Source organism: Sander vitreus, chromosome 8 (genome assembly GCF_031162955.1).
Source record: "Sander vitreus isolate 19-12246 chromosome 8, sanVit1, whole genome shotgun sequence".
Lineage (NCBI taxonomy): Eukaryota > Metazoa > Chordata > Actinopteri > Perciformes > Percidae > Sander > Sander vitreus.
Genome location: NC_135862.1, coordinates 15,367,321 through 15,382,332, shown reverse-complemented (window position 1 = coordinate 15,382,332; position 15,012 = coordinate 15,367,321). Strand labels below are relative to the sequence as shown.

Genomic DNA, 15,012 nt, shown 5'->3' with positions numbered 1-15,012 from the left:
ATGTAAAGATGAAATCACAAAAATGTAGATCAAAGCACTGAACCTTTGTGCAGTTTTTTCACATCGAAACAAAATATTAAAGGGGCAATCCACCAATTCTACACACAAAGGTCAGTTTACTCACCATAAGGAGGAGTTCAGCTCTGCGAAAGTCTGGGGGGAAAAAGCTGTTTCCTCTGCTTGGGCTCGGAGACTACAATTTACAAAAAAACAGAGAGCCTTAGTCACAAACTGGGGTCATGGAGTTGAAAAGACGTGGGTGTTTAACAGGCAGGGAGGGTCAAATGAATAGATGTAACTGGTTGCATTATGGGAAATGTAAGATCCAGTGGTTTTGGAGCTTTACCCACACTAAAGCCTCTGTTGCTTTATTTTGATTCTCTTTGTTATGTGACTCTTGTGAGTCATCCAACTTTTTCGAGGTATATAATGTCTCTTTAAAAGCCATCATACTGTAATATGCAGTACTGAAGTGGGATACTGAAGCACAAACAGGCTTACAGATTTCCGACTGACCCACTTGTTGATTACGTCTCCAAACCGGCCTAGTGTCGCTGCCAAAATGTATTTAGTTCAGGTCAAATTATCCCTCCAACCTCTTTCAGCCCAACTGGACCCAAACAATATTCAAACAAAAGTCGTGAGACTAAATAATTGACCAATGGCCAGATGAAAAATCAGTATCACAGTATCACAATTAGTGCTCATTGATGTTCTGAGAATAAATAATATATATTGGCAAGGGCCATTGGAAAAAAAAAATTGTGTGTGGTTTGACAGGAACTCATGTTCAGTTCATGAATCTAAGAAGCATGGGATGTTCTAATGTTTGTTTTTTGAATTCATAGAAACTCACAAAGAAAACAATCACTAATTATAATTCATTTATTAAACAAAATTTCAATTTACAATACAGACAATTGAACAGAAAAAGACTTGTGTGTTTAAAACAGTGAATTATCATTTTAATGAGCTGAGATACAAGTAACAGTGAAACTAATACATTTGACTGATATTTATGTATATTTACACCATAAATACATCAGAACCAAACATATGCTTTAAGAAATTCAACTGTGAAATGTATTTATGTGTATGTATAAAGTATCTATATAGGCCTAATGTCTTTATGTACAACATGCATAAAATTAAATGCAATTATTGACCCACTGGACACAAGTAAAAGTAAACAGATCACTGTATAGTTTACAGGCAATGTATTCTGATGGGGCAAATGAAGAGGTTAATGATAAACAGTGTGTTTACACAGTCATTGCTGTATTTTAAGTACATGTAAACATTTGGTTATGAAGATCTGCCACCATCTTGTGTATCTGTCAGTGCTTTGGACAACACCCAGATGTTAAATAACAGCTGAGAGACTTTTAAGACAGTTATAAGAGGAAGCTGCCAACATTCTTGTGGGCGTGCTAATATTGGCTCCTGAGTTTCTGTCAAACAATAATTCAGTTATATACCTTTTTATGCCAGAAAACAGTAGTTTTAATGGTATGGAACACAGAGCAGAGAATCTGCTGGTTTTGTGGGTCACCAAGACAAGCGAAGTTGCCTTGACCAATGAAAATACTGCATTTACAGCAGTCACTTAAACAGATAATGTAAGATGACAAGTAACAGCTGCAACGTGTGTGTCACAAAGATGCAGAGTCACTGTTTCACAACCATAACATCGTCGACCGACACACTTGTTACTCTCAGGAAGTGTTACTTCTCTTTCTGCTCCTCTGCCTCCTATTCAGGATTTCTTCTTCTTGGTCGCTTTCACAGTCTCTCTGAAGTAATCAAAATGTTTGAGTTGAAAAACAGCTGTGAATTTTTTTGTGTGGTGACAGGTGATTACAGTTCTAGGAGCCTACAAAATGCAAGCATTATTTTATTGTATAAAAAAAGCTGAAAAAAGCGGGGTCCATGAACTACTAGCTGCAAATATACCAGCTTAAGCATGTAATGTGAAGAGTCTAATGCAGTGCAGTTCAAATAGCAGCTACTGCAATATTACTGTAAATGGTTACTCTTAAAGAAACAGTTGGACATTTTAGACAATGTTCTTATTTGCTATCTTGCAGAGCGTTAGTTGAGAAGACTGATAAAACTTTCAGACAAGTAGTATCAATCTTGTCATCTAACTCTTGGCAAAAAAGCGAATACGCAAAAATCCCCAAATGTCCAGTCTGAGTCATTGCTGTTAGCTTTACAACAGTTGTTTCTTACCCCGTCCTCCTCAGGCAGCTTGTTGCCCTTCTTCATGATTCGAGTTAAATGGTTGCACAGAGCCACAATTCTGAATGACAGCTGTTGAAAAGATAAAAGCAAGAGAATGAACCCTGAAAGCAATCAAGAGCGACATTTTTGACTGCTGTAAAGAAATGATCTAACTGTGTAGTTTACCTTCCACCTGCGTCTGGCATATTGTCTCTTAAAGTTCTCCAAGTTGACCACAGACAACCTCTTCACCATGGCCTGTCTGGGATTCAGAGGCTGCAGAGACACAATGAGGGATGAAATAACAATGGAAGTATCTTTCATGTCAATGTCAAATGTTCAAGCAAGAGGAAAACATTATGTTAAGTTACTGGTCTAATTTAGACAGTATAATCCGAGGTACGAAATAGGAAGTATATAGGAATATGAGGAGTCTATAAGTATATAGGAAATATATTGAAGTCTCTGATTGCAAATCACAAGAATTTGTAAACGGGATACATAATAAATGATGAACATTTATTTCAGTGTTTAGATAACAGTGAAAAATGTCAGTGTACACATCAAAGGCACAAAAGTGAGAGGCGTGTATAGGAATATCTGTTAAAATGCTAAAAACACAGATAAGGAGGTGACACATTTTAAAACACAGGTGGTCTCATCATCAATGTTGTTTTCCTGTCAGCTCATAAACATCTCCAAGAAAGAAATTAAAAAAGGTTTTTAAAATAAATAAATACATTTGACCTTTAGTAAAAGTGCACATTTGAATCAATATACAATCTTAGAAATAGAATGGAATGAAAAAATAAATCAATAAAAAAAATGTGGACTTCTGATACATTCCATTGAAAAGAACTGCTGTTTGATCCTGTCTTCTAGCCAAAACACAGTCATTTGATACTGATATGTATCTTCACTATTAATACTATGCAACCCGCTCAAAAATTTATATCACTTAAATATTAGAAGAATTATTGCTATTGTTCCATAATCATGCTACTTAAAAGGAATAGTTCGACATTTTGGTAAATATGCTTATTTTCTTTCTTGGTGAGAGTTAGATGACACTCTCATATCTGTCTGTTAACTATGAAACTGCAGCCAGAAGGTGAAGGTGGTTAGCTTAACACTAGAAGCTGGGGGAAACAGCTAGCCTGCCTCTGTCCAAAGGTCACAAAATCAGTCTACCAGTACTTCTACAGCTCACTAATTTACATGTCATATCTCATGTATTTAATTAGAACAAAAACGGAAGTGTAAAAATGACAAGTTGATATTTATGGGGGACAGACGTGTTGGTGTCAGTAAAACCACAATTGCCCTTTTTATAGATCGCTTTTAAACAACACGTAACAGTGAGCTTTAGAGGTGCTGGTAGGCAGATATTTTGTTACCTTCGGATAGGGCCAGGCCCCCAGTCTTCATGCTAAGCAAAGCTAACCGTCTCCTACCTGTAGCTTTATATTTACCGTACAGATATGAGAGGGGTATCCATCTTCTCATCTAACTCGCAGTAATAGATTTTCTCAAATTTTTCCTCAAATTCCCATTCTTACTGTTTACTTTAATTCACACAAGAACATTTTAAGTAAAGAAAATACACAGATACACATTCAAAGGTTTGTGCTGCTGAAAACAAATGTGTAGAAATGTGTAGAATTCAAACAGCCTCATTTTCGAAAAAACATGTTGAAATTTTAAGATAAATTAAAATATGTTTTCATTTGTATATGTTAGCCAGACTCTGTGAGTGGCTGTTTGGCCTTGGGGCACAGTTCCATCCTGCAGGCCGGATGCAGCAGCTCCTTCAGAGCCAGCCTTACGTCTGTATTCAGACTGCTGCTGTGCATGCTGCCGTTGGCTCCTTCTGGATGCAGAGAGTTCATCACGTCCTGCAGCCACTGCAGCTCAGAGTTCAGCTCCTGCCTCAGAGTGTCCAGCTGACTCTGCCTCTGGCTGTACTTCCCACTGATGCTCTCCAGACTGGCATCTATAGACTTAATGTCCTCCTGCAGCAGCCTCCTCGTGGCCTCAACTTTGCGGAACTCGTACCGGACCTGGGACAGCTGCTTCCTTGCAGTCTCACTCTCCTCTTTGTACCAGGCCTCCTTGTCATTGTAGATGGAGAGCAGTGCTTCTATATCAACCTGCAGAGTGTGTCGGGCCTCTGCCACCTCTGACAGACCCGTTTCCATCAGACTGACGTCCTCCACCACATGGGCAAAACGCTCAAAGTTGGCATACGTGTTGTTCTGGGGCATGCTGGAGTGGGACTGGATGGTGTACTCCTTTAGACGCTTCGTCTTCAGCTGCTCTGCTTTCTTCTCAGCCTCACGGGCAGCGCTATCCTCTTCCATGTGGCCACAGGACTTCAGACAGAGGGGGGAGGGGACACTGAGTGAGAGGCTGTCTCATTGTTGCATCTTGAAAACACACACAGCGGTGAATATCCCAGCAGACGTGGCCCTGTAGGATTAGTGTGTGAACCTACAGCAAAAGCCATGGCAGGTAAGAGCGCCACAAAAACAACAGACATTCCTGCTCAGCTGTGTTTCCTGGCTTCATGCTTGTATCCAAACAGGGCGAAGACTCCACAGCGAAACACCATTCACATGCATCTCAGCAGCTAATGTTGGAGTAGACTTCTTCAACATTACTGGTTGTTAAATGTCCATGCCGTTAAAATCACTATTAGTGACATCTTGCTTCAGTTCGAACACTAAATTTCAGACTGCAAAAGATAGCTATACAGAATGTGTGTTGATAGGTGAAGGGTGAAATAAATATCCTCAGAGGGTGGATGTGGTGCAGTAATGGAAACAATATACAGTTACTGTAGTAAAGTATGTTTTCAACAAGCCAGAACATATACTGTATAAAGTTAGTGGGTGTGTGGGTGTGACTTTTTGAGCATGAAGTCAACATTATTTTTGGCATATTTGAGATGGATTTTCCTCACTAATAAGAATCAAACCAGTTACCCATATGTTACCTTTGACATCAGCTGTTAAATGTTGTTTTCACATATAGCAGAAGGTGACAGAACAAAAGCATGCTATATTACACATAAATCAAGCCCATACCGTAATCCAGTGATGGTTGAGGGCGTCTTGTATGGTCATCCGTTTTCTAAAATGATGAGAGAAAGAAAATGCAGCTGAGTAAATATACCTGCACAACTCCATGACACACGGAGCATGGTGAGCAGCACGCTTCAGGTTTGAATCTCTCAGGAATGCGTTCAGACTGCGATGAGTTTCACAGGAATATTTGGTTTCCTGGAGCTGCAACACCAACAAGATCACATAGTACAAAGAAAGACACAGTGTTTTTCTTCTGATTAGTTTGCAGTATAAATGTTGATTTAGCTTATTATTAGCTTATTTTCATTCAGTGTTTCACATTGTGTACCAAAAAGAAATATGTATAGTGTAAGTCCTCTCTCTAGATTCCTGTGGACTGGCTGGCCTCTCATTTTCATTTGGATCAAGTCTGCACATTATGTGCGCTTAGGATTTACTGCAGTGAAACCTGTAATAATGGGCTTCATATTGGAATTGTCAGATTTGATCTTTGGCCTTCAGCTGTCAGTTCTTTTACCTTGTGTCCTTCTCCAGGAGCTGACTAATGAAGCTCTTGGCCAGCTCGCTTGTATTGCTAAAGAGCTCTTCGTCAAACTCGTAGTTCACCCCCGAGATGTTTCCCAGCGTTTCCTGCTTCGTGTCCCCGAGGAAAGGTGACGCGCCGCTCAAACTGAAACAACATTCACACACTCACTATACCGTCCTTGATAATCTCTTTAGGCACATTAAGATATTCATTCATAATCATGAATCATCCCAACTTACAGTATATATGTGATGACTCCAATGCTCCTGTGAAAAAAACAGCACAAGATTAATACAGAGTTATGCACTGCAGCCTGTTGTATGGAAGGCAGCAGAGTCAGAGGTAATTAAAAGCTCTTACCACATGTCTGCCTCCAATCCCAGTTGCTCATAGTTGACTATCTCTGGAGCTGAAAATAGAGAGCAAACACTCCTGCATCACAAACAGCGCCAGGCAAAACATCAAGCCTCCTCTTAAAATGTCCTACATTGCAAACTCATCTCATATAAAAACACTTACCAACAAATTCAGGGGTTCCAAAAATGTTTTTGAAATCTGCCCCAGCTTCTATTTTGTGTGCAAGTCCAAAGTCTATGAGTTTGATGCGGGGTAGAGGAACATTCCTGTCCAGCAGCATTATGTTTTCAGGCTGCAGTGCAAAGAACAAAACAGGAACACTTCTCAGCAGATTTCTACTAATACCAACATTGGGCGATTCATAAACAACACTAAGTAAAACAAGTTACCAAGTTACCTGGTTAAAGCCGCCTTTTGCGTAAGCATTAAAGAAAAACATTGAAACGGTTACAGTCATACTTGTCATATTAAAGTATTAAAGGAAAAGTTCAACATCTTAGAATTTTTACTTATTCACTTTCTTTCTTGAGAGTTAGTGAAGAGAAGATTAATACCACTCTCATGTTGTACGCTAAATATGAAGCTTCGGCTAGCAGCTGGCTAATTTGCTTAGCACCAAAACTGAAAACAATAAGAAACAGCTAGCCTTGCACCTCAAAAACTACAAGCTCACGAATTAACACAATGTGTCTTGTTTATTCAATCCCTACAAAAGCAATAGTGTAAAACAAGTCAAATCAGATGTTATGTGCCCACTGCAGGAACCAGTTCAGCACACAACTCCTTGTAAAACAGCAACTTGTCACTTTTACACCTTTTTTTTTTAACTCGTTAATTGATGTGCTTAGCATAGCGTGGATTCCAATGAATCAACATAAAGGTCACAAGCTCTGTAACATCCGCGCTGACTGGATAGACAGTTTCAACATTTTTCTTCAGGTTTGAATCGAGCCCTTCACTGAGTGTTCTTTTTCCTTAATTGCCAAACGAAAAGCATTGAGAGTGAGAGAAGGAGCTGCAGATGCAGAAAAACAGGACAGTGACTATCAGCAGCGTGGGTGACACTGCTCTCTGAAAGTGAACAGATAACCTTGTGGTGTCTGAATCTGAGAGTCTGGACTTCAGCCACAGAAAACAGGAAGGAAGTGTGATTCAAAATAGTGAGACTCTACCGGCACGTAGCCTATATCAGACACCTGCTATATATATTTGGCATTAGGTCCTGTTCGACCTGGCATGTATGTACAGTTCAAAAGTTGTGGAGGTAAAGAATATCATCTTCATCATAAGACAAGTATAGATTTAATCTATTTACATAGATGGAGCTTGTTGTACCTTCAGATCAAAATGTGCAATCCTCTTGGAGTGGAGGTACTGGACTCCATCTAGGATCTGTTTGATAAACCGAGTGGCCTCCTCTTCACTGAGAGACTCCTTCTGAGCCAAGAAATCAAACAGCTCTCCTCCAGACACCCTGTAACACACACACACACACACACACACACACACACACACACACACACACACACACACACACACACACACACACACACACACACACACACACACACACACACACACACACACACACTCAGAGATGCATCCTGTGGGCTTAGATAATGGAGCAAGGGCTCTCTTGAATGTTATCTAAAGTGAGTTCTCAGGATTTGGATGCACTGGTTCAGGATGCCTTAGATATGTTTGTTTGTGGTAACAATTCGCCCTACTTATGAATCACTGAGGTTCTCAACCTTTTCATGATAAAATACTTGAATAGCTGCTGAAAAGTATAAAGACTTCGATCAGCTGGCAGCCAATAAACATGATGTTCTTTCATATTCACACAAAGGAAACCTAATGGACTGAATGACACAGTGTCTCATCCTGGATCAGTCAGTTCACCCCTGCTTTGATTGGACGAGCTTTCTTTTAGTACTAATTGTGCCGTCCATGTTGCCAGGCACTCGCTGGACCCAAACGGGGCCCTCTTTTCAACACAAGCCTTATTGACTCTGTGAAGGCATTCGGTTCTTTCTGGCACACGTGATCCTGGCAAAAGATTTTCAGTAAACAATCTATGTACACAGAACTAAACTCACAGATCAGATCATGGACAAAAAAGATTCTGTGGACATGGTCGGATGTTTCAAGGTGTAATGCAAGTTTAGTTTGGCAGGCATGAGCAAACCATTCTTTCAACTGTACAGATATGTGATTAATTGATGACTCACAGTTCGAGGATGAGCACCACGTCTGTGCGGTTCTCATACACGTCATGCAGCTCTACAATGTTGTTGTGCTGGAGCTGCTGAAGGATGTCCACTTCCCTCTCAATCTCCTCTCTTCTTACACCACGTCTGCTGGCCCGACTCTGGCGCTTCTTGATGAACTTGGCTGCATATTCAACGCCTGTACTCTTCTCTATACAGCGTTTCACAATAGCAAACTGCCCACTGCACACAAAATAAAAATAAAAGACTGACATTACTGAGTGTACAATTCTCAAGAAAGAGAACTAATGAAATGAAATTCCTAACAATTAACAACAGGATATAGCTACGGGTGAAGACAGACGTCAGGGAGGAAGCTGTGTGTCAAAAACTTGCTGAAATATTAGTGTAAGGTATAGTCCATCACTTCCTGTTTCCTGGCCAGACGGAGAACAATCAGACAGGACGGCAGTGTGGACAGATCTGCTGTCCTCCCACTCCAGCAATCTTCCTGCCAAATTTCTCGCCATCCTCGAGAGAAAAAATCCCAAAAACTTGGAATATTTCACAACAGAGGTGTGCCTTAGAAACCATCTCTCAGTGGATTATTGTTTCACTTTTCACTGTGCTCTTGTATTGCATGCTAAGACCAGGGTGACCAGTAAACTTGGTCAACTTTATTGTCACTCTCCCCTGACATAACTACAGTCATTTCACTCATAATTGACTCACTGACTAAGTGTGAAAACATCTTCCAGCACTGTCACCCAGTTAAATATATGTGATAAGTCTCCATAGCTTTATTATCAGAACAGCACTTGTAATCTCAGCCTGCTGCCACTCCTGCTGCTGTGGGCTGACCTGCCCACTCTATACATTCAGACTCTGAAAACAAGCCTCTGAGTCACTGATCCCTCAGGCCACAGAAGGACATGAGGGCGAGTGTGGAGGCAGAGCTGGCAAAGTTTCTGAGTGGGGAAGATAAACGTTATCTTTCACAAGACAGAAGAGGAAGATTCAGTCAAGCATGCATGCAGAGTAATGACTAGTAATTGGATAAAACATTAAGAATTCACTGTATACCTTTGCAAATTATTCAATGCAACATAGTCACGTTGCATTATTAGACATTGTTGAAGAAGACACAGAGAGAGGACACAGATAATAACTGGCCACACAGAGATTCCGGGGTGGCTGTGACAGGCTGCCCAGTCTGTGTCCACTATCATCATGGTGTCTAGCGGGCTAAGAATAGCCCGGCCCACAGCTCATTCTTCTCCTGCCACATCTCTGCTGCTGGGAAGAAGGAAAAAGGCTTTCCAAAAACAAGTGGACACACACTGTGCTCCAGCCACACTCATTTCACACAGCAGTTCACACAGAGATAACTCAAACTCATCACTAAACAAATAAATGAAATAAATACAAAAGTAAAAGTAACTTTTTTTTTTGCCAGTTTGCTCTTTTTGAGGCACACCCTGTCCTGTGCAGTTCTACAATCACATCTGGGAGCTGCTCCACTGAAGACTTTTTATTAAAGTTGCCTTGCTCAAAAACAACAGTTACTGAGGTGTACTCATGCAAGCCCTGATCTTTGATGACTGTTACACTGGAGGGACAAAATGTTTGGTAGAACATCCAATATTATGTATCAAGTACAGCAACACTGCAAACTATGACGCTGGTATTGTTTTTTACCTTGGGAGTCTGTCTGTGTGTGCAGTCACAAAACGTACAGGTGTTCAATTGAGATCAAAATTAGGGCCGTGTTCGAAGATGGGTGTGGTCCGAGCAAGGGCGCCAGAAGTAGATGGGTAGAAAGTAGGGAAGAGAGAGAGGGCAGGGGGGTAACAATGGCCTTAAAAAAGAGTCACACACATGCCACAAAGGAAAAATAGGCAGAGCAGCAGTGTGGAATCTGAAACGCTCCCTCTATCTGTTCTATTCACAAGAAATTTCCACCCCTGAGACATCCCTGAAAGGCCGACCCTGCTCGAGATGACTACATTAATGTGTGAACTGAGGAGGAGGGTAACTCGCCCAATGAATTCCACTTGCAAAAACAAAACATCAAGCACCCTGAGGGAAAGGGTGTCACATGGTAGGAGCAGCAACAGTGGTTAAACAAGACTGAACAGAATGACCCCTCATGGTGTTTGTTGTAGCCCAAATGCAAGAAAGTTTACAACACAACTGTCAGGGCAAGGGCTTTACTTTGGTATTGTTACGAGGTGCAGTGCAGTAACAGCTGTGAGAGTGGTGATGCTGGGAGTGGTATTCCACAACGGGCCAGGCGTGCCGGCTGTCTTAGCTCTAAGCCGGCCAGTGGGGCTGAAAGTACCATCTCCCTGCAGAGTTTCCACTTCCAACAGCTGAATGTCATTATCCACAGCAAAGGTTGGAAGAATGCTTGGACAAGTGGTGCCAGCCCAATATTTAAACACATTTCTCAACTGAACCTTTGGGGAGGCGTGACAAAGCCAGATTCGTAATTGACCAAGCCCAGTCCCTAACCACCCCTTCCATCTGTGATCTCGGATGTAAAAAGAGAAGCAGCTCAACCTTCTAATTTAGTGTAACTAACGCTTAAAAACCCCTTATCTGCTATTATCATGAAAAATCTCAATATTTTATGCCTGTGAAGTGTTCAGGATGCCCTAGATTCCCAATTGTTTTTAAGTGGTCCAAAGTAAACAATGCATCTGTGGAGTAGTGGGGCTGTGTGAGTGTCTGCTGACAGTAACAGGGTGACCTCTGTCAAAACGGGAACCCTGGGAATGTCGAAGATGTCAACGTGGAGTTCCCTCTGTCCGGTTGCACTGAGTAAACATATTTTTCACCCACTCAACAGCAGGAATGTCTGTTCCTTAGAGCTGACTACATGCATTCTTTCCCTGCTCCTAGTACATGCATGCCTTTCTCCGCGCTATAGATAAATCATGTACAGTAAATCCCTTTGGAGAAATTCTATCACTTTACTGCTTTCATCAGCAGCACCTGTCTGCCTCGTGACTGTCTGCTCTTCAACACATTGAGTCTGTGAAGGCTGCGCCTTTAAGTGTGCATCGCTGCCCTCCCTGCATCCTCTCAAAAGACAAAAAAAACTTCTGCAAACTGAAAACATTTCTCTAATTAATTTCCATCTGCACACATTTGGCAAGTAATTCTAGAAATTACAAATACCACAGTACCCACAGACAAATTGGGAAACACTTTGCAAGTGTGGTGTGACCTTTTCAGTGTTCCTGCATTCAGTTGGAACTAGACATTGGAGTAGTACCATAACAAGGTACTTGCTAGCAGCTCTGTGAGGCTGTACTTAGCCCCCCTTTTCAAAAATTGCTGAGGGTGCCACTTCATCCTCTGGGGACCATGAATCCAAAAGATTTCAATATATTTCAGTCTGGACCTAGTAGAGGACTGACTGACACACGGAAATTTCAATCTCTGGAGCCATGCCATTAGCAAGGCTAAAAAAACTATAATGTAAGTGCAGTATTTACAGATTAAAAAAATTAGGAGGAAGTTTACAAGCCTTTTATTCTTGTTTAGGCATGCAAAGACAATGACACATCCTATCCAGTGGTGCATTCTGTGAATTCCTGCCGTTGCTTGATGATGACTAACAAAGATTATGTTTTTTTAATTTATAATCACCACAGTATCAGCATCTAGCAAAGATGGTAGTATAAAAGTTATGACCAAACATAGGTCGAGTTCACATAGACCACCATCTGCCTTGACGGTCACTTGTATACCATCTCACCACAGCCTCACCAGTCTCGTGGGAGGGCGAGTGGCAGCTGTGGTCTCACACTGTGACTCTTCCTACTATATGTCATCATCAGTGTCATCACTAGGATGGTAAGATAGGTCAGTAAATGCCTCCCATCTCAAGCAAAGCAAAACTCAAAAAAACTAAAACTCACGTCAGTAGTGGAAAGAAACATTGAGTACAAGCACGTGGGGCCCAGTGACATTAAAATCTGTCAGTAGGGGGGCAGTATGATGAATCGTCTTTCCTGTAGCGAATGGTTCAAAAGTTCCATAGAGCACAGAACATCTTAAATACTCCACATGGATCAGTTTTTGGCCCTCATCATCATATTTCCCCACCCTCTTGTGAGGACGATTGAGTAACAGTTCCACTGTGGCATATAATGGAGAAGTCTGAACCCATGAGGCTCTCTCAAACTGTGGGCTGGGTGGGCTGCATCCTCCAAAACTTACTACAAAGTTGTCACAACAAGACAGAAGAACTACGAGCAAAAAAAGCCAGCTGCTGAATTGGTGAGAAGATTCTCAGTTATGTGACTTAAAAAGCCTTTCTTGTTTTCATTTGCAGGCAACCGCGGCTTTTAACCACATCAGCTTTCTATTTCCCATGACAACAGTGCTGAACACATACGAAGCTCAGCTCACTGGAGAGTTGTCTTATCAAGCAACAGCTTTCCAGCTTAACCACAACTCAGTGATATTGTCAGTCTTTAAACAAGACATTTCCACGTCTTACATTTACCAGGATTACTCTCCAATAAGGCACTTCTTATCAACCCTTTACAAACGCTTTAGAAAAGACTTTTAATACACTTTTTATTAGGGTTTATACATTGTAATGTTAAGAAATAATTCAGGATCCTTTAGAGATTAGTTCACATCTTTCATTTTGCCAGGTTGTGGCCAGTAGGACACTTACTTTGTCCATTTAGCTCTTTAATTAATCACGAGGTCACCTACAATGTTAGAATATAATCTGCAAATATAAATTGTGATAATTTATTAATAAAGACCAGCAAACTGCCTGTTTATTCTAATAATATTCAAACTTTTCATTTGCAGATGCATTTAAATATCTCATGAGGCAGATTTATGAGGAATATCAATGTAAAATACAATGAAAGTGTGAATGCTGGACAAAAGACTCTACAGGCGTTTAAATGCAGCTGGAGCAGGTCTTGGTTTGTCCTGACAGGGTGTGTCAAAGAAGCTGTGCAGTAAATGAGCAGCAAACACCGTCCGGGACATAGTGTTACTAGAAGTGAAAGGTTAGAGCTCAGACACTTTCCTTTCACACCCTCTGTTAGGGAGTTGTGTACATGCCCAAGCCGTCCTTTCATGTAGAGTGGATTTGTAGCTTCCTCAATCCACACTGCACCCTGCCAACTTCCTTTAATCTATTTCCCCATGGGGCACAGTTTCCTCGATGTCTGGCTCGATTATCACTCCTCCTCAACATTCAATTTGAACACATCGATCCACCACCCAGAATCAGCTCTTGCAAAAGCAATACATCAAATTGCATTCTCTTCCCTGGATCAGACATATTGTGCCAAAACAGAGCCCGTTTACTTAGAGTGTTTACTTATGAAACTTTATCGCTTATTGTAAACCTTAACCTACTTCAACACAGCGACACTCCCCATTTCAAGCTTAAACAGGCCAGCTGTTTGCATACCTACATACACACGAGGACCACTGCATCAAAGGCATGCAAGGGGAAGCTGAATCACACTCTGACTCACACAAAGCGGGGAGGATCATGTTCTAGGGGGTGGAATAAACATCTACTGTACAGCTGTGAATAGTACTCACCTTCCTAGTTCTTCTCCAATTTCATAGAAATCATCCACATTATGTTGCTTGAATACAGCCATGCCAGGTGTCTTCATTGATGAAGTTTATCTCCTTGATGGGCAACACTAAAGCCCGTCTATCCAGCCGTCTCCTCCACAAGTTCAACCCTGATAACACAAAGAGGTGTTCCTCTTGGTTTCTGACTGGAGTGATGAAAAATGTTACATGTTCCAGCTTGCTGTATAGCATTCCATCTCTGAGTTATACCTACTTTTACCTGCCTGTTGAGAAAGCCTAAACACTCCACGTTGACCAGCAAAGGAAATAACACTTAGTCTGTCTTTCACTTGTCTAAATACTGATTATTTGCTTTAAAAATTTGACAAGCAAAACAACTTTGCCAAGCTAGGCATTGCAACAGTGGTCAGTTCTTGAGATTATAACATGATTACAAATTTAAAGAAAAGAGCATTTTGGGTAATTAGGGCAGGATATGTGGAATTTGCTCCTGTTATGAAACATTTTGTCTGGCAAACAGGCTGACATTGGCAGCAACATATGCTTTGTAACTATTAGGAGTAACTTTTTTTTTAACTGCTATTTAGGATTATTAGGATCTAAAATCAGAACAGTGAGCACTTATGTACATATGAACAATATACATACCAACAATGTGAAGACAAAAAACTGAAAATCCACAGACTTCCTATCTGAAAAGTTTCATATCACACTTGAAGTGGCTCCACAAACTGAACGTATGTCATACCTTCTGTCAGACGCCGAGCTGACCATAAAATTGCATCGGTTCCCACGTCTCCTACAGCCGGTCTGCTCTCCTGATGGCTGCAGCTCAGGCACAAAACTGCTCCTTTAGAGTCTCTGTTGTTTTCTGTCACTTATGGAAGCACCATCAGGCTTTTGTGATTACAGAAGTCCCTCCCCCTGATGGCTCCATTATGAAACTGCATGCATGAGAGAGGCAGGCTATCAATAAAGATGACCGACATGTCTGGTGTTTCTTCTTAATGAGCATTTA

At 41.1% G+C, this 15,012-nt stretch overlaps 1 protein-coding gene across 5 annotated transcripts; it reads right to left on the bottom strand.

Annotated features, from left to right (window-relative positions):
- Nucleotides 1-867: 867 nt before the first annotated feature.
- Nucleotides 868-14,901, bottom strand: dapk2b (death-associated protein kinase 2b). Of its 5 annotated transcripts, XM_078257027.1 has the most exons (12): nucleotides 14,743-14,884; nucleotides 13,995-14,143; nucleotides 8,424-8,645; nucleotides 7,528-7,666; nucleotides 6,355-6,484; nucleotides 6,196-6,244; nucleotides 6,075-6,101; nucleotides 5,827-5,979; nucleotides 5,310-5,355; nucleotides 2,410-2,499; nucleotides 2,233-2,313; nucleotides 868-1,793 (listed from the first exon to the last, which is right to left on the bottom strand). In XM_078257027.1, exons 2-12 carry the CDS (start codon nucleotides 14,069-14,071, stop codon nucleotides 1,716-1,718), a joined length of 1,092 nt encoding a protein of 363 aa, XP_078113153.1. In that variant the 5' UTR covers nucleotides 14,072-14,143; nucleotides 14,743-14,884; the 3' UTR covers nucleotides 868-1,715. The 5 variants fall into 5 exon arrangements, with proteins under 5 accessions (XP_078113153.1, XP_078113152.1, XP_078113151.1 ...); XM_078257026.1 differs by lacking the exons at nucleotides 13,995-14,143; nucleotides 14,743-14,884 and adding an exon at nucleotides 9,486-9,684; XM_078257025.1 differs by lacking the exons at nucleotides 868-1,793; nucleotides 2,233-2,313; nucleotides 2,410-2,499 and adding an exon at nucleotides 2,722-4,595 and having other exon boundaries at nucleotides 13,995-14,146; nucleotides 14,743-14,901.
- Nucleotides 14,902-15,012: the final 111 nt, after the last annotated feature.

Excerpts from the sequence above, each read along its gene's own strand:
- dapk2b (XM_078257023.1), bottom strand. The coding sequence starts at position 9,634 with ATGATGATAGTGGACACAGACTGGGCAGCCTGTCACAGCCACCCCGGA. Across the intron at positions 7,667-8,423 it reads GTGGTGCTCATCCTCGAACT|GGTGTCTGGAGGAGAGCTGT; the intron begins GTGAGTCATCAA and ends TGTGTGTTACAG. Across the intron at positions 6,102-6,195 it reads GGATTGGAGGCAGACATGTG|GAGCATTGGAGTCATCACAT; the intron begins GTAAGAGCTTTT and ends TTTTTTTCACAG.